The 20,320-nt window shown below is 32.1% G+C and overlaps 2 protein-coding genes across 2 annotated transcripts in view; one reads left to right on the forward strand and one right to left on the reverse strand.

Annotated features, from left to right (window-relative positions):
• LOC134722215 (pyruvate dehydrogenase phosphatase regulatory subunit, mitochondrial-like) overlaps positions 1-7,264 on the reverse strand; it is a 56,138-nt gene extending 48,874 nt beyond the window's left edge. The window contains exons 1-4 of the mRNA XM_063585826.1: positions 7,155-7,264; positions 4,379-4,788; positions 3,669-3,799; positions 2,112-2,193 (exon numbers count right to left, since the gene is read on the reverse strand). Coding sequence (XP_063441896.1) covers positions 2,112-2,193; positions 3,669-3,799; positions 4,379-4,620 — 455 coding nt within the window. The 5' untranslated portion in view covers positions 4,621-4,788; positions 7,155-7,264. The remainder of the gene's footprint in view (positions 1-2,111; positions 2,194-3,668; positions 3,800-4,378; positions 4,789-7,154) is intronic.
• A 182-nt stretch (positions 7,265-7,446) lies between these two features.
• Positions 7,447-18,952, forward strand: LOC134722217 (ribonuclease P protein subunit p40-like). Its single transcript, XM_063585827.1, has 8 exons — positions 7,447-7,589; positions 9,499-9,640; positions 10,826-10,894; positions 11,849-11,944; positions 12,661-12,786; positions 14,269-14,476; positions 17,241-17,375; positions 18,731-18,952. Exons 1-8 carry the CDS (start codon positions 7,470-7,472, stop codon positions 18,921-18,923), a joined length of 1,089 nt encoding a protein of 362 aa, XP_063441897.1. The 5' UTR covers positions 7,447-7,469; the 3' UTR covers positions 18,924-18,952.
• The last annotated feature ends 1,368 nt before the right edge of the window (positions 18,953-20,320 follow it).

The raw sequence follows: 20,320 nt of genomic DNA on the forward strand, positions 1-20,320 counted from the left end.
TTGACAGGTTTACTTACACATCTACAACAGGTCAGTGTCCCTAATTGACAGGTTTACTTACACGGCTACAGCAAGCCAGTGTCCCTACTTGACAGGTTTACTTACACACCTACAACATGTCAGTGTCCCTAATTGACAGGTGAACTTACACACCTACAGCAAGCCAGTGTCCAAAATTGACAGGTTTACTTACTCGGCTACAGCAAGCCAGTGTCCCTAATTGACAGGTTAACTTACACACCTACAATAGTTATCCAAGGTACCCGGATTATAATTTAGTACGCCAGACACGTGTTTCGTCTACATAACATGTCAGTGTCCCTAATTGACAGGTTTACTTACACGGCTACTGCAAGCCAGTGTCCCTAATTGACAGGTTAACTTACACACCTACAACATGCCAGTGTCCCTAATTGACAGGTTTACTTACACACCTACAACAGGTCATTGTCCCTAATTGACAGGTTTACTCACACACCTACAGCATGTCAGTGTCCCTAATTGACAGGTTTACTTACACACCTACAACATGTCAGTGTCCCTTATTGACAGGTTTACTTACACACCTACAACATGTCATTGTCCCTAATTGACAGGTTTACTTACACACCTACAACATGTCAGTGTCCCTTATTGACAGGTTTACTTACACACCTACAACAGGTCATTGTCCCTAATTGACAGGTTTACTTACACACCTACAACATGTCAGTGTCCCTTATTGACAGGTTTACTTACACACCTACAACAGGTCATTGTCCCTAATTGACAGGTTTACTTACACACCTACAACATGTCAGTGTCCCTTATTGACTATTGACAGGTTTACTTACACACCTACAACACGTCATTGTCCCTAATTGACAGGTTTACTTACACACCTACAACATGTCAGTGTCCCTTATTGACAGGTTTACTTACACACCTACAACATGTCAGTGTCCCTTATTGACAGGTTTACTTACACACCTACACAAGGTTGGCAAAAAAGCAGTCAATACTAGTATTGATCATGCCAGTGGTTAATACCGGGAAATACTGGCAAATACTGGGAAATACCGGCAAATACTGGTCAATTGAAATTTTGAGTGGTCATTACTATAAAAACCACTATCTACTTAGTCATTTATAATTACTATTAATAATTTATTTATAAAGAAAGTGTTCAAATCATTCTTAAATCTTTCATTTCTAAATCTTTTGTAAATTCAAACAGGGATCTACATTGATTAATGTGTACATAATATTATAGTAAAAAATAAAAACTTTTTGTCCCTGCTTTAAATTTCCATTTCCAGCAAGAAGAAGGTTTTTATCTCACAGATAAATAGACAGGAAATAATTTATTGTTTAAGGGAGTCTTCATGTATCAATTTTATTACTTTCAACTACTGTCATCTTTTATTGGAGGCTGTTGTTTTAGTAATTAAATTTTTACACCTAGCAATGCCAGGTGATAGGTAAAAAGACCCATGTTACTTCATTTACCTGTAGTTTTATTTACCTTTAATTTTAATTACCTGTAAAATCATAAATTTTGAATAAAAATATATTGATTTTAAAATGTTGAAATAAAATGTAAATTTGTATATATATCTTCAGTATGCAATATCATAATTCATAATAACTAAATTTAAAATCAGTAAGAACAAGTGTTCCCGTTATAAATGAATAAAACATATCAAATTCATTAATTTTTTAAGCTGACACATGCTTAAAGATTAAAGATTAAGTATATTTGACTTTTTATCAGGATTTACTTCAATTAATAGTAGAAACAACCATGAAAATTTCAATTGACCAGTAATTGCCAGTATTGACGACTTGGGGAGTATTGTTCAAGGCAGTAAATTACGGCAAATGCCGGGGGTGGTATTTACCGCCCAACCTTGCACCTACAACAGGTCAGTGTCCCTAATTGACAGGTTTACTTACACAGTTACAGCATGTCAGTGTCCCTAATTGACAGGTTTACTTACACAGTTTCAGCATGTCAGTGTCCCTAATTGACAGGTTAACATACACACCTACAGCACTTTAGTTTCCCCAATTGACAGGTTTACTTACACACCTACAGCACTTTAGTGTCCCTAATTGACAGGTTTACTTACACAGCGACAGCATGCTTTCTCTGTAACAAGTTGACTCTATCTTTAGTCTGAGCAATGTTTATGCTACCACACTGCTTCCAACCTTAAATGTATAAGAGGCAGTGATATCTTTGGCTTTCTTCAAAACTACCTTTACCCTTTTTTCATTGGGAAAATATGCGTAATTTTCATCAAATTGGAAAATTTAAAATAAGCCATGAATTTGACTGAAACTTCAATTTACAGACACCTTTCAAGGGTCAAACCCTCCTTTGAAATAAGACCCCTTTTTGTCAGTGATGATACATAGACTCTCAAATCTGCACATTTAGTCATTTTAGGCATGAAAAATGTATAAATGAGTGATTTAAGCCTTTTTTTTCAAATTGGGATTCTTCTCCAAGGGAAAAAGCCTTTAATCTCCACTAATTTAAGTCAAACAATATCACTGAGAGGAATTAACATTTCATAAAAAATGGTGAAAACATGATATTAAAAGGGGATAATTTTAGATTTGTGTTTTGGTAAAGTGAGATAAGATTGGTTGTATGTATCAATAAAGGGAGACACTTTTAGTTGTATGTTAAGATAAGATAAAGGGAGATAATATTGGTTGTCTGTATCAATAAAGGGAGATAACTTCAGTTGAATGTTTGGATAAGAAAAGGGAGATAATATTGGTTGTGTGTATCAATAAAGGGAGCTAATTTCAGTTGAATTTTTGGATAAGATAAAGGGAGATAATATTGGTTGTGTGTATCAATAAAGGGAGATAATTTCAGTTGAATGTTTGGATAAGATAAATGGAGATTATATTGGTTGTGTGTATCAATATAGATCATTTAATTTGTGTGTGTGTGTGTATCATTCAAGGAGATACAAAACTGACACATGACATCTTCTAACTTTTCTAATGACCTATACCTACATACCTGCCAACCCTCCCGTTTTAATCGGGATTGATAAAACAATATAAATTAAATAAAAATTGAACAAAGAATCATAAAAGGATGGCAATTAAATGATTTTGTAAGCCTTAGGACAAAAAAAAAAATTATGTTTTAAAAATCATTTAAAAGAATTATACTTCTATTGAATGTTTGAATTGAAATTTACAAGAGATGTTCTGAACTAATTTGAATTAAATGTGAATGTGCATACATATATTGCACCATCTGAAACAGATTTGAAACAGATTTGAAAAGCTGTCCTGATGGGATGCAAATGTCAAAGATGATGAAAAATGATAGAAACAAACAATACTCCTTGTATAGGAGATAACCATATTTAAAGAAATAAAGTATATCTCTTAACTCTTATATGTGTTTTGTATCTTGAATGAATAAACAGGTCATATATTTCACTTGAAAATGTCATAGCTGAGGGGGAGATCTCCTTCTTTGAAGATTTCAGAAGTTGGCAGGTATATACTTATATGAAATAATGACCAATGAGAAGTTTGGACTTGACCTATGTAATACTAACCAATGCTATGTCCTGTCTTTTCTACTGACCTCTGCATATATAATACTGACCTATGCTATGTTCAGACTTGCCTATGACATATATAATACTAACCAATGCCATGTCCTGCCTTTTCTAATGATCTGTACAGTTCAGCACTATACTTGACTAGTCTAGCTGAAGGAACATCATCTCTCAGTTGACCAATCAAACCAACAGAATGCCATGTTGTTCCACATGTATATCTACAAAAACAAGAGTTACAAAGAAGACCCTTTCTACATATTTTACATATTTTACATGATTTTGGCAGTTATCATGGTGATGTTAAATTCAAGTTGTTGATTTGCTAACTATTTGGTCTTGTTAAGAATTGCACATCAGGTGTTCCCGCTACTGCTCTCCGTTTACACGACATCACCCTTGTTGTGACGTTAGCTTTGAGAGTTCCAATACAAGTATCATTGCAAACAGACATACTTATTTTCTAAGCCTTAATTTGTGTCCAATACAACCACTGTACGATAGGTCTGATATTACTTATTTTTAAAGTTTTTTTCCTTTAATTTTCGGAACTAAGCATACCAAGAAAATGTGTTTTGCAAGCAAAACCTATTTCCTCCTCTAAGTTAAAGGGTGTTTCAATCTAACAGTAATAATTCAGTATTTACGTATTTACTTCCGTTCTTGGTTATTAACGTCCCCTGCTCCAACAGTACAACATCATTCCAACCCCTCTCTGCTAGTTGGTAGCTAGCTATAGATGTCCCAGTTGCACCCCCACTAATTTTACAATAACCCCCTACCCACTGTAGGTTACTTACTTCCCCTGCTCCAATAGTACAACATCATTCCAACCCCTCTCTGCTAGATGGTAAGCTATAGATGACCCAGTTACACCACCACCACATATCACCACACGAGCATGCTTTGGCAAATCAACAACTGTCTTCAATGATTTTGATGCTTCGTTATTGTTTACACTACTTCTGTGGAAAGCTCTGTAGAAGGCATCACTTGTACAGCGTTTGTGTATAGGAACTTTTAAATAGCGAATTAAAGACATACTTGTTGCTCAATCTGTTCAAGTCATTTTTAACATCTTATTTCAATCCAGTTTGTCAGTAGTGATACCAGATATTACACTGACTATGTTAACAAAATAACTTTATCTAATGCATATCCTGCTGTCAATATCACCAGGGTCAGCATCTAGGACGAAACTATTTAATATCTGAAATGTAAATAAACAACATTTATAATATATACCTGAGGTCAGGAAATGATAATGGATAAAAGCTACATAGTAGAGTCAATATTCCTGTCCTAGATTAGACTCATAGCAAACAAGTTGATCTATTTCAGTTGACAAATTGTATTCATATCAAGATTGTCACCTCATCAGGCCTGCCTTCACATTAGATGTTAGGATAATGTTTATTATGATAAAGAGAATTGACCTTATTAAGCTAAAGATTATCTTTCTGGTTTTAATGTTTTAGTTTCATCAATCTATATATGTCAAGGATATAAATTTTGTAGTTACTTTGACAAATAGACTGATTAAAATAATTCACTTCTTGTCAGAAATGTTTTTAAAAAATAAACTCTTGAAGGGATTTATATTGCCATCGTCCCTCTGTTGCTTGTTAACTTTATACATAAAATTCAATATAGAAATTAACAAAACTTGGGCAGGTACATATGTTCTTATAAGTTAGCTGAATTTTCTACCTTGAGTATGTGGATTGAACTACAATTTTTATGAAGTTCACTACAAAAAGTGCCATTACAAACCTCAAGGTATGCATCTTAGGACATGAAAATTTGTGGAAATTGAGAATACATTAATTCACAAAAATATACTTTCTATTAGCATGATTAGCCTGAGCAGTTGAAATGACGGAACTCAATAATATTATTGAAATAACAAAAGCAACCTGCTTATTATTTATTACATTGATTTCCCAGTTAAATAAAAACAAATATTTCACATGTGAAATAAAAGTTGTTATTTCATTTGTATTTCACTCTCTGGCATCATACAACAATTGGCGTTGTCAAGACGTCGATAACAGGGGATCAAAACAAACTGTGAATGCGTAGGAAAATGATATAGTTCCTCACATGTTTTACATTAATTTCTTTTTTTTTTTTTTTTTTTTTTTTTTTTTCCAAAGTAAATATCTTTTATCATATATCTGCTGCTTTAACAATTTACTCGGATTACAGCGTTAGCCCGAGTATCCCTGTAATCAGTTACTGAATTTCCAGGGAAAAGTTCAGTAAAGTATACTAAAGTATTAATTATATATATCACATACACATTCTTTTTAAATACAGTGTATACATATTAACAATAAAATTTCATAGTATAAATCACGTGTTTTACATTAATTTCTTTAAAAAAGCCATTTGCCAATGTAATAAAAAGAATAACTTATTAAAGAATTCAAATATCAAAAAATATTCAACTCATGACGCAACAACACTGATAATTAACTCATGCGCTATGCGCATTTGTGAATTAATGAGAATATTAATGACATGAAGATGATTTCCTATATGTTACCGAATTTATTATAGGATTTTATAGCTAGGACATAATTTTGTAGAAAAATTAGTCTGGGGACATAGATTACAATCCCCGGACTAAATATACTAGTAAATTTTTTAACCATGGACTATTTATACTAGTAATATTTGTCCGCCCAGACATATTTTACCAGGACAAATTTATATGGGGACGAAGTCCCCAATTACGGTAGAAAAATCAATGAAAAAAAAAAAAAAAAAAAAAAAATCTGGGAAAATTTCCCGAATTTTTCATTGTACTATTAATGAACTCAAAATCGTTAACTTTTTTTTTCAGATCTAGTTCCTGTTCCGGTTTTCCCGCATTTGCGCAGAAATCTGTCTTGTTTGCATGAGACTTTGATTTTTTTTTTTATATTTATCAGTCTAGTAAAACATAAGACAATGTAAGATTGGATCTCAATACAAATTCAATTTTAATAATTGTTTGATATGAAAAAAAACGTTACGTTACCTGATGAAAGCGTTTCTTTTGTTTACATCGAATATGACGTCATAACTTAAAGAACGTCACAGCTAATTCCCTAACAACAGAACCAAAATCGGGAACGTTACGTACGGTATTTCGGTTTCTTTTATCAACATGATTGAATTAAGAAAATAATACATACAGACTTCGTCCCCATTCACAGGTTATGCCTGCCTCATATTATTTGTCCGCCCAGACATATTTTACCAGGACAAATTTATCACTTACAATTACTGAGACATGACAGTTGTTTTCCATTTGTTCTGTTTAATGTCAACAAAGTCAAACATTTGATTATTGTCAGTTTTCATTGACTCTCTCTTTTAAATTTTCAATGAAGTATAGTAATTTTGTTTATATTTTCATACAGGTCATGCAGGTCAAATTGAAATCATTTCTTTACACACTCTCAGTGACTGTGACTCTGTGTGACACTTAAAAAAATACAACCCCTACCCTTTCCTTTGTCTCAAAGACAAAGATGACAAAGTTGATTTTCAGAGCAAAACTCATAAATAAAATAATTATTGACTTACTGTTTTAACACTAAACTATCTATAATTCAAAGAGGTTTAACTAATCTATAAAACCTGTCAGTAGAAAGTCAAATGCTGTCTGCTCTATTTACAAATGTACAGTCTCATGGAGGCATAAATTAAAGCCTACGAATTCTGGACTCAAAAATAATCTCATGTGTCTAAAGAACAAAAAAATCACAAAACTTATTCTTAGATTTGAGAATATATATAATTTTTAATTTCCTGTAAATTCTTAGTACTTTTACCTTGTTGATAAAAATATGAAAACTAATTTGTAAGCAATGTTCCGGTCTTTAGGCAATTCCAAAGAAAATGGCTGCGCCCATAGATAAAAGTTTACCCGTAGGAAAACTTGTTTTTGAAAAATCCAGCTTTAAAAATGAAAAGTCTAAACATGAGGAGTTTATAGAAGATCACCATTTCAATTACGCAGTATGTTGACTACTCAATAAACACACCGGCACATGCTCATTGTTAGCTGGTCAGATACAATGTAAAAAAAAAAAGGGGGGGAGGGGATTTAAGATGGACAAAAAAAGCTTTTTACACCTCAGAGTACAGACTCACCTGTGTAGTTGGAAAATTTTGAAGGCCTGGCATCCACCAAATAAAATCCTGGTTTGTTCTCCCTAATGTACGATGCCCTAGCACATGTACATGTATCTGTTCGCCCAATTATGATAATGTATGAGGCAGGCATTACCTGTAAATGGGGACGAAGTCTGTATGAATTATTTTTTTGTAACTTAAATATTTGTTAAAAAAAAGGAATGGAAATACCGCTACGTTTCCAATTTGGTTCTGTTGTTAGGGATTTTAGTTGTGACATTATTTAAGTTATGACATACGTCATATGCAATGTAAACAAAGAAACGCTATCATCAGGTTACGTTTTTTCATATCAAGGAACTATTAATAAGGAAATTGGTATTGTGTTCCTTCCTATTTAAAGCTAGACTGATAAATATATATTTTACTCAAAGTTTCATACAAACGAGACCGGAAAAAGGAAGTACATTGTAAATTTCTGCGCAGATGCGGGAATACACCTTATCGCTATTTATCCGCCATTGCTGGATTTCACACAGGTTCCCGTAAAATGTTGACGTCATAAAACAAAATATCTGACGCCACAATGGAAAAGTGATTGTTGTTGACGTCAAAAGTTCAAGCGGCAGGGTCAGCCGGGATTAGCGATTAGGTGTATTCAAAACAAGATATCAAAAAAATTGAACGATTTTGAGTTCATTAGTACAATCAAAATTTCAGTAAAATTTTCCCCTCATATTATGAGGCTGCAGGCATTACCTGTGAATGGGGACGAAGTCTGTATGAGTTATTTTTTTTGTAACTTACATATTTGTTAAAAAAAAGAAAGGGAAATGCTGTAATGTTTCCGATATTGGTTCTGTTGTTAGGGATTTTACTCGTGACGTTATTTAAGTTATGATGTCCATGTTCAATGTAAACAAAGAAAGGCAATGCATCAGGTAACTTACAATGTTCCAGTAGATTACTTGAATACAATGTATTTATCTCTATTGACATTGATGTTATAAACAATATGATTTTATCATGTTTATTCAGTCAATTTATGCAGAATAACTAAGACTTAGTATACTTATGAATGAACTTGTAAATTCTTTTCATAATTTACAATCAGTTATGAATGATTGTTTTTATTTAAAAATTCCAAGCCGACTAGTTTATCATAACAAATGTTATTTTTATTGTTACTCTGGACAATAATTACAACAATCAGTGAGAATTATCATGATTATTATGTCATTGAACAATTTTAATGCTCCAAAACAACCTTTAACTTTTGAATTTTTCCTTGTATTTTCATAAATTTCAAGAACATATAGCATATAAACATCTGAATAAGTGTAACATAAATGTATTTTTTTAAAGTAGGGAGAACCAACTAGGGGCGACCCAACTAGATGCGAATTAACTCAGGGCAAAAGAACCCACAAAATATATATTAAAGGAAAGAAAAAAAATGACCATCAAATTCCAAAACTTTTTAAGTCTTTTTTATTTATTTTTAAAAAAATGATTAAAAATGTGATTTTTTAATGTCTAATTTGTGAATGATTTTCAACTTTGATAATATATAGTGAATGTTAGAGACAGACAGGATACTACATATATAAGTTGACATCTTGTTTCTTTTTAGGAATAAAAGTTATTATAATTTTATATAAAAAGGTGAAGTGAACTCAATCCTTTTCAATTGTTTTTAAGTTTTTTCTTATATTGTGCTTCTACATCACTGTTTTGAGTAAGGGGAAAGAGTCGAATGTTTGGGTAACATGTCACCATATTTTTTTTTTAGATCAGCTGTATTCTACCAAATTGTAAAAGGATTCCGGACATACTGCAATCCAGTTGTGTTGGAGAGAAATCCTTCTTGGTACAAGATTTACCATTGATAGAAGTGATTAGCTTGGATTTGATAGAGGCCTTTATTAAAAGAGGTGAGATTTAAGGTCACTCCAGGTCATCACATTCCTTGGAGCAGCAGAGAACTACCAAAAACTTGAAAAATGGGTGTTTGCTGCTATTACCATGATTACACAGCTCAAAGGAGTAACATTAAACTTTACATGTTCTAAATATATGTGTGTAAGCACCTTCTAAAGCAATTATTCCAATAGATAATGACATCAACAGAATAATCTTTTTTAAGTTGTGTTTAAGATACAACATTTAACATGTTAAATATGTGTGCTATATAATAGATATAGGAAGATGTGGTGTGAGTGCCAATGAGACAACTCTCCATCCAAATAACAATTTAAAAATTAAACCATTATAGGTTAAAGTACGGCCTTCAACACGGAGCCTTGACTCACACCGAACAACAAGCTATAAAGGGCCCCAAAATTACTAGTGTAAAACCATTCAAACGGGAAAACCAACGGTCTAATCTATATAAACAAAAACTCTGTAGGATATCTAATGTAGGATATCTAATGTAGGATATCTAACGTAGGATATCTAACGTAGGATATCTAACGTAGGTTATCTAACGTAGGATATCTAACGTAGGATATCTAACGTAGGTTATCTAACGTAGGTTATCTAATGTAGGTTATCTAATGTAGGTTATCTAATGTAGGATATCTAATGTAGGATATCTAATGTAGGTTATCTAATGTAGGATATCTAATGTAGGATATCTAATGTAGGATATCTAATGTAGGATATCTAATGTAGGATATCTAATGTAGGATATCTAATGTAGGATATCTTATGTAGGATATCTTATGTAGGATATATCTTATGTAGGATATATCTAATGTAGGATATCTAATGTAGGATATCTAATGTAGGATATCTTATGTAGGATATATCTTATGTAGGATATATCTAATGTAGGATATCTAATGTAGGATATCTAATGTAGGATATCTAATGTAGGATATCTTATGTAGGATATCTTATGTAGGATATATCTTATGTAGGATATATCTAATGTAGGATATCTAATGTAGGATATCTAATGTAGGATATCTAATGTAGGATATCTAATGTAAGTTATCTAATGTAGGATATCTAATGTAGGATATCTAATGTTTACATTTTGTCATCTTTCTACACAATAGTTATTTTTCTATTGTTCACCATTTTTCCCACTTTACATTGTTTCATATTTACAGGAAAATTACGAATGTTATCTCATGGAGGAAATATTGATACTGATGATTTTGTAGCTGTTCTTCCCACAGGTAAATAGCTGGTGGTATATGTATATAAGTGTGTCAAATAGAATAGGTTTACCTAATAGATTACATGTATAATCTTTAGACAGAGTAACAGGTAAACCAGTAGTGAAGTTACTGTGTTAAAGCCCTATCGAGAGTACCGTACAAATGTATCTTTTTTAGAATTCAATAACTTTAAGTTTATCCTTGGCCATTTCTATGCTTGGCTTTGAGCATTCCTGTTTTACTTTAATTATCCAATACTGCCGATTTACCATAACTAACTAGGAATTCATTCATATTCGTTAGATACCAATTTTCCTTGGTACAGAGAAACCATGAATTCAAATGATCAACGAATTACATTTTTTATAAAGGAATGTATGTAGTCTTTATCAAAACAATGAAATTAAATATCCACAAAACTGCATTTTTTCTTGAAACCACAAAAATAGATGAATCCACAATAATTCAATAATTTTATGATAATGTTTAATAAAGATCTTGCCCCAAGCTGATAGACAAGTTTTCTGGGTGCTAATTAATTTACGTTTTCAAGGTTAACAATAACAATCAATATACTGGACAACTGATCTGTCAAATTATTTACCCCGACTATCATTTAGAATTAAACAAAGTTTATTGATGCTTTCAATACTAATTTAAATCAAATATATTTTGAAAAAATAGAAAAAGGTCTGGTAAACTGGTTAGTGTTTTTGGTATTCGATATTCAGTCCAACCGACAGTTAACCGTTGACAACACTATTATATGTTTATATGCTTACAGACATCATAACTAAAACAGTTCTATTAATTATACAGTAGCACCCGTTTCTTTAGACCATGTTATGAACATGAAATTAATTCAATTAGTAGTATGCCTTATAAGTCAATTATTTAGTAAATTATAATCATAAATAACAATTTTTGTGAATATAATCCTGTTTTACAATCAATTATTTTCATGTTTTCCAGGTCATCTGATTTTACACCTAAGTAAAGACACATACCAACAACTAGGTTTGGAAGGAAAACCTTCACAGTTTCCTAAGAGAAAGAAATCTAAATACAGTAAAGTTACTACATATATTATATCATTAGAAAATTTACAACATTGTAATGAGGACAAAAAAGTTTTTATTTGTTAAAGGGAGATTATCTATGTTCAGATTATATTGACCAAGGAAAGTCTGAGTGTCAATATAATCTAACAGGTCCATATATAAGGTATTGACTGAGTGAAAGTCCTTAATTATATATTACACATGTGTAATTAATGCATTAGGAAAATCTTGTTCAGTGTTCTTTCTGTGTATTTTTTATTTGTATTTTGCCAGAATTTTAACATTGTATTTAAAAAATCAATATTCTTTAAACAACTTCATAGCTTGTTGCGTTAGCCTTCTTGTATTCTTAGCGTCTGCAAGTAGCATAATTTCTCCTTCTGATAAGCTTTTCCTATTGTAATGACAGAACGTCATTAATCTAATCTAACAAGATTTTTTCATACTGACCATCAATATACATGTACATATAAAAAGAAACAAAGTGTCAATAAGATTGAAATATAAACAAGGCTTCAGATTCATAATAAATAACCTTTGAACATGTGATCGTAATATCCAATGAAAAGAGGACAATGCTACACCATATATAATATTGACAATTATTCTACAAGCATCCTTTATATACTTAAGATTACTAAAACTGATTTTGGGTTATAGTCTTTTATTTTATGATTATGTTGATGCAATGAAATTGTTTCTTAGAAATGCTGTCTTTTTTAGTTGTAGATATAGATTTGACAAGTCCATCCTTCAAACCAGGAAAGAAGTGTTACAACAGAGTAAAATGGTGTTTTAAAGACAGACTTGGTCTCAAGTTTAATTTTTTAGCAACTTGGACACCTTCAGGTTAGCAAAAATTATATCTGAAATTATAACTGAATACTTATAGATTATTACATGGCATTTTCCATTATGGCCCTGGTTTCAGCCCTAGACTCCCATATCAAGCCAGAGGGCTTGATATGAGTCGTGGGCTGATACCACAGACCATATGGAAATGACATGTAATAATCTATTTATCACATATTTTCAAGCAAGAAAAAAAAAGATAGCATTTATCAAATTATATTTGATATTTTCAACAAAAATTCAAATAAAACATTTAAAGAAAATGTATCACAGTGAGTTTTCAAAGTTCGAATCACAGTCAGTAAACAAAGTTCAGTGTAAAGTTTATCAAATCTCAATTAACAATAAATATATTAATTCTCAAAATTGTAGATATTAAACGACCTAAAGTGTTACATTTCCAATTAATGCTGAGGAAGAATAAACCATATTGCTACTATGATTTGTAAATATGTTCCGCTTGAACTTTCAAAGTCCTACAACAATCACTTTTCCATTGTGGCGTCATGTATTTTCTAAATTCTTCATGACGTCAAAATTTTTACGGGAACTTTTGTGATTTACACTGTTAATTTTTATACACCCGTCAAAATTTTGACAGGACGTATTATGGTATACACATGTCCGGTGTCTGTCCGTCCGTCTGTCTGTCCGGCGTAAGCATGTCGCACCGTAACTTGAGAACGACTTATCCAAATTTCATGAAACTTGATATAGTTGTTTCTTATGATGGTCAAATGATCTGTATACTTTTTGGTGAAAATTAGATTTAAACTTTTTGATTTACGGCACTTTGTAACTAAAACAGGGGTGTGTTTTTTTCACATGTCGCACTGTATCTCAAAAACGATTCTTGATTATGGCTTAAAACTTTAAACACTTCTTAGTTATATTAATCTTAATATCTATATACTTTTTGGTGATGATTAAAAATTTCATTTTTGAGTTATTGAGTATTGTAAAAAAGGGGGAGGGTTTTTTTACATGTCGCGCCATATCTCAAAATCGATTTATGATTATTGCTACAAACTTTACACATGTCTTTGTTATATTAATCTTAAGATCTGTATACTTTTTGATGATGATTCAAAAGTTCATTTTTGAGTGATTGAGTATTTTGTAAAAAAGGGGGAGTTTTTTTTTTTACATGTGCCGTATCTCTATAACAATTTATGATTATTGCTTAAAACTTTACACACTTCTTTGTTAATCACATAAGTTGTCTATTACCTTGTCATGTAAAGTAATACTATAGTACGGTAGAATCTATTTGTGGATCTTCTCCTCCATCTTTAAAAAAAACAACACCCAATATAGAAATCACAATGATATAGTTTAAAATGATATTCTAGGCTCTTTCCAGAGATGGATTTTAACCAGAGTTTTGGGAAATACTTCTAACTTGTATGCAAGGATTTTTTTAATTTTTAAAAATATCTATTTTTAAATCTTATTTATTGTATGATAAATGTATTTCAGATAATGAAGTCTGTCCAAGTTCTTTGCAAAAATACTTAACAATGAAAGGCTGCAAGTGTAAACCAGTAAAGATCAAATGTAACATGAAGAAATATAATGATGTCCTTGTCCCAGATATTGACCCCAGCCATGTGGATTTTGACAATATGGACTATAGTTACCCTGATGTTTTTGAATGGCTGGGAGGATTTTCATGTGGAATTGATTTGTAAGTCAGAAATTATTTGTTTTGTTAATACTTGCATCAATGTGTATGATCTATTCAAGTGAAATAGTAGTACAAGTAGATTTTATGGACTTTGACTTACTTAACGATCCCGTAATCAGGATTCAGGTTGAGACATGAACAACGGAATGCTACTGCTAAATCACAATAGTTGGCAGGTCTGCAAATGACTAAGTGTTTAGTTAGCTATAAAATCAGGTTCAATCCACCATTTTTTACATTAGAAAATACCTGTACTAAGTCAGGAGTATGACAATCGTTATCCATGTTAGAGATTAAGGTTTTGTCATTTCATTAGGAACTTTCTGTTGGAATTTTCCTCAGAGTTGAAAATCTAAAATTAACATTTTAGCACTCATTTTTGTTGAGACTACAAAATTTATTGCGCTAAGGCAAGACATAGCCATCCTAGATCAAGGTTAGCTTCAGCAGCATCAACACTGCCGTTAAAGTTTTTTTAGTCATCAATCACTTTATCAAACCTTCTTGGAATTTTGATGAAATCTGGACAGAAGCTTATTTTGGTCCTTGGTTATGACCAAAATGCAGTATCCAGAGAACAATTTTGAATATATATCCATTTTTAGCTCACCTGGCCTAAAACCTTTTCTCATCACTTGGCATCCGTCGTTGTCGTCATCGTCGTCGTCTGTCGTCGTTAACAATTTTTCAAACATCTACTCCTCTGAAACTACTGAATGGATTTGAATGAAACTTAGCATGATTGTTCCTTAGATTATCCTGCACAAAGTGTGTGCTTCGATTTTTGATCCGTCAAAAAACATGGCCGCGGTTACTTAAAATAGAACATAGGGGTCAAATGCAGTTTTTGGCTTATATCTCAAAAACAAAAGCATTTAGAGCAAATCGGACATGGAGTAAAAATGTTCATTAGGTCAAGATATATCAGCCCTGAAATTTTCAGATGAATCAAACAAACCATTGTTGGGTTGCTGCCACTTAATTGGTAATTTTACAGTTTTTGGTCATTATCTTGAATATTTTTATAGATAAAGATAAACTGTAAACAGCAAAAATGATCAGCAAAGTAAGATCTAAAAAAAATTAAGTTAATATGACCAAAATTGTCAATTGACCCCTTAAGGGGTTATTGTCCTTTAATGACAATTTTTCACAATTTGTTCATCATATTTACTAACTTTAAAAAATCTTCTCCTCTGAAACTACTGAATGGATTTGGATGAAACTTAGCATGATTGTTCCTTAGATTATCCTGCACAAAGTGTGTGCTTCGATTTTTGATCCGTCAAAAAACATGGCTGCCTTTACTTAAAATAGGACATAGGGGTCAAATGCAGTTTTTGGCTTATATCTCAAAAACAAAAGCATTTAGAGCAAATGTGACGTGGGTATAAATGTTCATTAGGGTAATATCTATCAGCCCTGAAATTTTCAGATGAATCAACCAACCCATTGTTGGGTTGCTGCCACTTAATTGGTAATTTTAAGGAAATTTTGCAGTTTTTGGTCATTATCTTGAATATTATTATAGATAAAGATAAACTGTAAACAGCAAAAATGATCAGCAAAGTAAGATCTACAAATAAGTTAAGATGACCAAAATTGTTAATTGACCCCTTAAGGGGTTATTGTCCTTTAATGACAATTTGTTCATCATATTTGCTAACTTTAAAAAATCTTCTCCTCTAAAACTACTCAACCAAATTCAACCAAACTTCAACTGAATGATCAGTAGGGTGTATAAAATAAAGTTTGTGCTTTATTTTTTATTTCGTCAAAAAACATGGCCGTCATGGCTAAAAATAGAACACAGGGTAAAATGCAGTTTTTGGCTTATATCTCAAAAACTCCAGCATTTAGAGCAAATAAGACAGAAGTTAAAGTATTTATTAGGTCAAGTTCTACCTGTCCTGAAATTTTCAGCCGAATTGGGTAACTGTTTTTCAGGTATAATGCCCCTGAATTGATGATTTTAAAGAAATTTTGCAGTTTTTGGTTATTATCTTGAATATTATTATAGATACAGATAAACTGTATATAGCAAAAATATTAAGCAAAGTAAGATCTACAAATAAGTCAATTTGACCAAAATTGTTAATTGACCCCTTTAGGAGTTATTGCCCTTTAAAGACTTTTTTCACAATTTGTTCATCATGTTGACTTACTTTAAAAGATCTTCTCCTTTGAAACTGCTGTACCAATTTCAGCCAAACTTAGGCTAAATGAGTTTCAGAGTATCTAGTATAAATTTTATATTTTATTTCCTTGTATGTCAAGAAACATAGCTCCTATGGCTAAAATAGAACATAGGAGAAAATGATTTTTTTTTTGCTTTTGAAGAAAATAGGTCAATTCAAAGAACATTTAAATAAATTGAAAAGCCAAAATAATTATTGATGAGAGATTTAACCAAAAAAATTAAGGTGAGCGATTCAGGCTCTGGAGAGCCTCTTGTTCTATATTCTACTAATAAATGGACTAATTGTAGACGAGACACAGCGTTCCTCTGAATTTTATTAATAACATATAATTTTATATATTTATACATGTAGATCCTGTAATCCAGATGATTATTTATCAACCTACAGTTTTAATGGTCCCACACAATCACCAGCAACATGTAGTTATGTGTTGAAGGCCGTACTTTAACCTATAATGGTTTACTTTTTAAATTGTTATTTGAATGGAGAGTTGTCTCATTGGCACTCACACCACATCTTCCTATATGTATGTACAATATAGTGGATATTTTATATATTTATAGATCCTGTAATCCAGATGATTATTTATCAAACTACAGTTTTAATGGCCCCACACAATCACCAGCAACATGTAGTTATGTACAATACAGTGGATATTTTTCCTGTCAAACTGTTCAGTCCATTGTTAAGTCTATCAGGTATTTACCAAATGTTTGTTAGCAATTAATGTTTTGTACATGATAAGGAAATATTATATTGGTTTAATATACTGAAATGTGACCTGATGTGTAAGTTATTCTTAAAACAGTGTTCGATTAATTAATCTTTCACTTCAAAATATAAATATTTCTACTGCTTTTATCTTCCAAAAACTTCTTGCGACTGCCCACAATCAGAACATAAAAACTTCTTGCGACAGCCCACAATCAGAACGTAAAAACTTAGAGTGACAGCCCACAATCAGAAGGTAAAAACTTCTTGCAACAGCCCACAATCAGAACATAAAAACTTCTTGCAACAGCCCACAATCAGAACATAAAAACTTATAGTGACAGCCCACAATCAGAGCGTAAAAACTTCTTGCAGCAGCCCACAATGAGAACGTAAAAACTTCTTGCGACAGCCCACAATCAGAACATAAAAACTTAGAGTGACAGCCCACAATCAGAGCGTAAAAACTTCTTGCAGCAGCCCACAATCAGAACGTAAAAACTTATTGCGACAGCCCACAATCAGAACATAAAAACTTAGAGTGACAGCCCACAATCAGAGCGTAAAAACTTCTTGCAACAGGCCACAATTAGAACTTTAAAACTTAGAGTGACAGCCAACAAACTTTACGTAAAAACTTATTGCGACAGCCCACAATCAGAACATAAAAACTTAGAGTGACAGCCCACAATCAGAGCGTAAAAACTTCTTGCAACAGGCCACAATCAGAACTTAAAAACTTAGAGTGACAGCCAACAATCAGAACGTAAAAACTTATTGCGACAGCCCACAATCAGAAAGTAAAAACGTCTTGTGACAGCCCACAATCAGAACAAATAGGTTGGAAAAGTGACTTGAGTCATCAGATTAGCTTGAAAATAAAAAAAATAATACAAATGACACCAAGTACCAATCTAACATTATTTGCAGTAACTGAAAGCTTGTACTTTTTGAATGCATATGTTTACATTCATACTTCAAAACCTTTCATTACAGCCTATATTTTTGTGCCCCATTTAGGAGCATTATGTTTTTGGGTCTGTGCATCTGTTCGTCCATCTGTCATTTCATCGGCCTGTCCCGCTTCAGGTTAAAGTTTTTGGTCAAGGTAGTTTTTGATGAAGTTGAAGTCCAATCAACATGAAACTTAGTATGCATGTTCCTTATGACATGATCTTTTTAATTTTAATGCCAAAGTATAGATTTTACCCCATTTTCTTGATCCACTGAACATAGAAAATGATAGTGCGGATGGGGCATCCATGTATTTCAATTTACAGTACCATTTATAATGAAGATACTTGTATGTCTTTTGTTTAATAATTATTTTCATTATTTTTAGGGATAACATGGAAGAATGGAAGTTACCATGGTGCTCAGTAACAGTACAGGGATTTATGGACTCACCATTGTCATGGAAACAGAGAGAACATGGCTACCTTAACAATGGAGACAATTTATATACATTTATTATCTTCCCTGATGATTCTTACTGGCTGTATTCTGCTTATGGTTCATATGATTTAGTGTCATGAAATGAATTTAATAAATTTGTCTTAAAATGTTACAAGATTTCTACATTACATCCTAACTTCAAAACCACAAGGTTGTATCTATGCAAAAGTTTGGATTTGCCTTTTAATTTTTTAGATGCTACAAATACGTGAATAGGGAATGAGTTTAGGGAGATTCAAACTGTATGAAGGGATGTAGGAATATCACTGTCCAGACTAGAGGTTTTTAAGAGTCTGTGTACCTCACCTAAATCTATGTGCATCTGCATAAATGGCATCTCTCAAACACACTTTCTAGACTAAAACAATTTTTTGGTTGATCTTGTATTGCTGATAATTTTTTTCTGTGTAACAGGTTATATCTATTTACTTCAATCTGTTCCCAAAACACAATTGTCATTTAAGAACAATAACTCTTTCAAGTTTGAAAAAGAGGTTCAACAATTTTGCCTTACCATCTCTAAATATATCAGCCTTTATTATTATTGATTGATACATTTTTCTGTATTTCTTGGTTGTCAGCTTTAACTGGTGGAGGAAGCCAGCGTGCTCTGAGATATCCACCTTATTTTCCTAGGGAAACAGTCAATCCTAGACTAGTCAATTAAGACTTGAGTCAAGCACATTTGCTAAATGCTAGATTCACTGTTGTCATGTGTCATGCTAGTGATATGGTTGTTAGACTAATTCAATCATTTTGGCCACCAAGGCCCTTTAATAATTATATTTTGACAGTAATGTTAAGGAATGCCAAAGGAGGTGACTGTCTTAATTGATGAGATTTATCTTTGTGATTTGTCAATGGACCAGAATTACCTTTGAATATACAGTTTTTAAAGCAATTGCTTTCATGCCGTCGCGTATGGCCATCTTTATGACCCAGATCAGAGACTCCGCCCAGATCGAGCCATAGTATTTTGATTTAAGAAAGTTCAGCATACGTTCTTGTAGATGTATTTTTGTATTTAGGGGGACAACCGTTTGACTATCAAAAAAACATAGACGTCCGAGTGAAAAAATGCATTTTTATACCTGCGATTCCGTTTTCCGTTCGTACGATGTTTCAACAAAATATGGAATCATTTCAGTTGTTGATTTAGTATTGAAAATTTGACTGAATTATCTTTTATAATATACGGTTTTATATGTTTAATTGGTGTTTTTTTTAAGAAAGAGGTCAGGTGCTCTTGTTCATTCATAAAATTGTCGTTCATTCATAAATTTATCGTAAAATCAAAATCAATACACAGGTTATCAGGTTATACGTAGTGTCAAATGATTACCTGTAATCTAAAAATAGACAAAGTTAACTGACCTATTTTGTTGATTTGTTTGCGCAAATAATTTGGAGGAACGAAACCCTTGTTGAAACACATAACATTAACAATAAGTTTGTTTTCCTTTTTTGTCATAACTCC

The sequence above is a fragment of the Mytilus trossulus genome, chromosome 6 (genome assembly GCF_036588685.1).
Source record: "Mytilus trossulus isolate FHL-02 chromosome 6, PNRI_Mtr1.1.1.hap1, whole genome shotgun sequence".
Classification (NCBI taxonomy): domain Eukaryota; kingdom Metazoa; phylum Mollusca; class Bivalvia; order Mytilida; family Mytilidae; genus Mytilus; species Mytilus trossulus.

Bases quoted from the DNA above. Each gene is read 5' to 3' on its own strand.
- LOC134722217 (XM_063585827.1), top strand. From the start codon at position 7,470: ATGGCTGCGCCCATAGATAAAAGTTTACCCGTAGGAAAACTTGTTTTT. The intron at 9,641-10,825 runs GTGAGATTTAAG...TCATATTTACAG, and splicing joins AGAGGCCTTTATTAAAAGAG to GAAAATTACGAATGTTATCT. The intron at 11,945-12,660 runs GTAAAGTTACTA...TGTCTTTTTTAG, and splicing joins GAGAAAGAAATCTAAATACA to TTGTAGATATAGATTTGACA.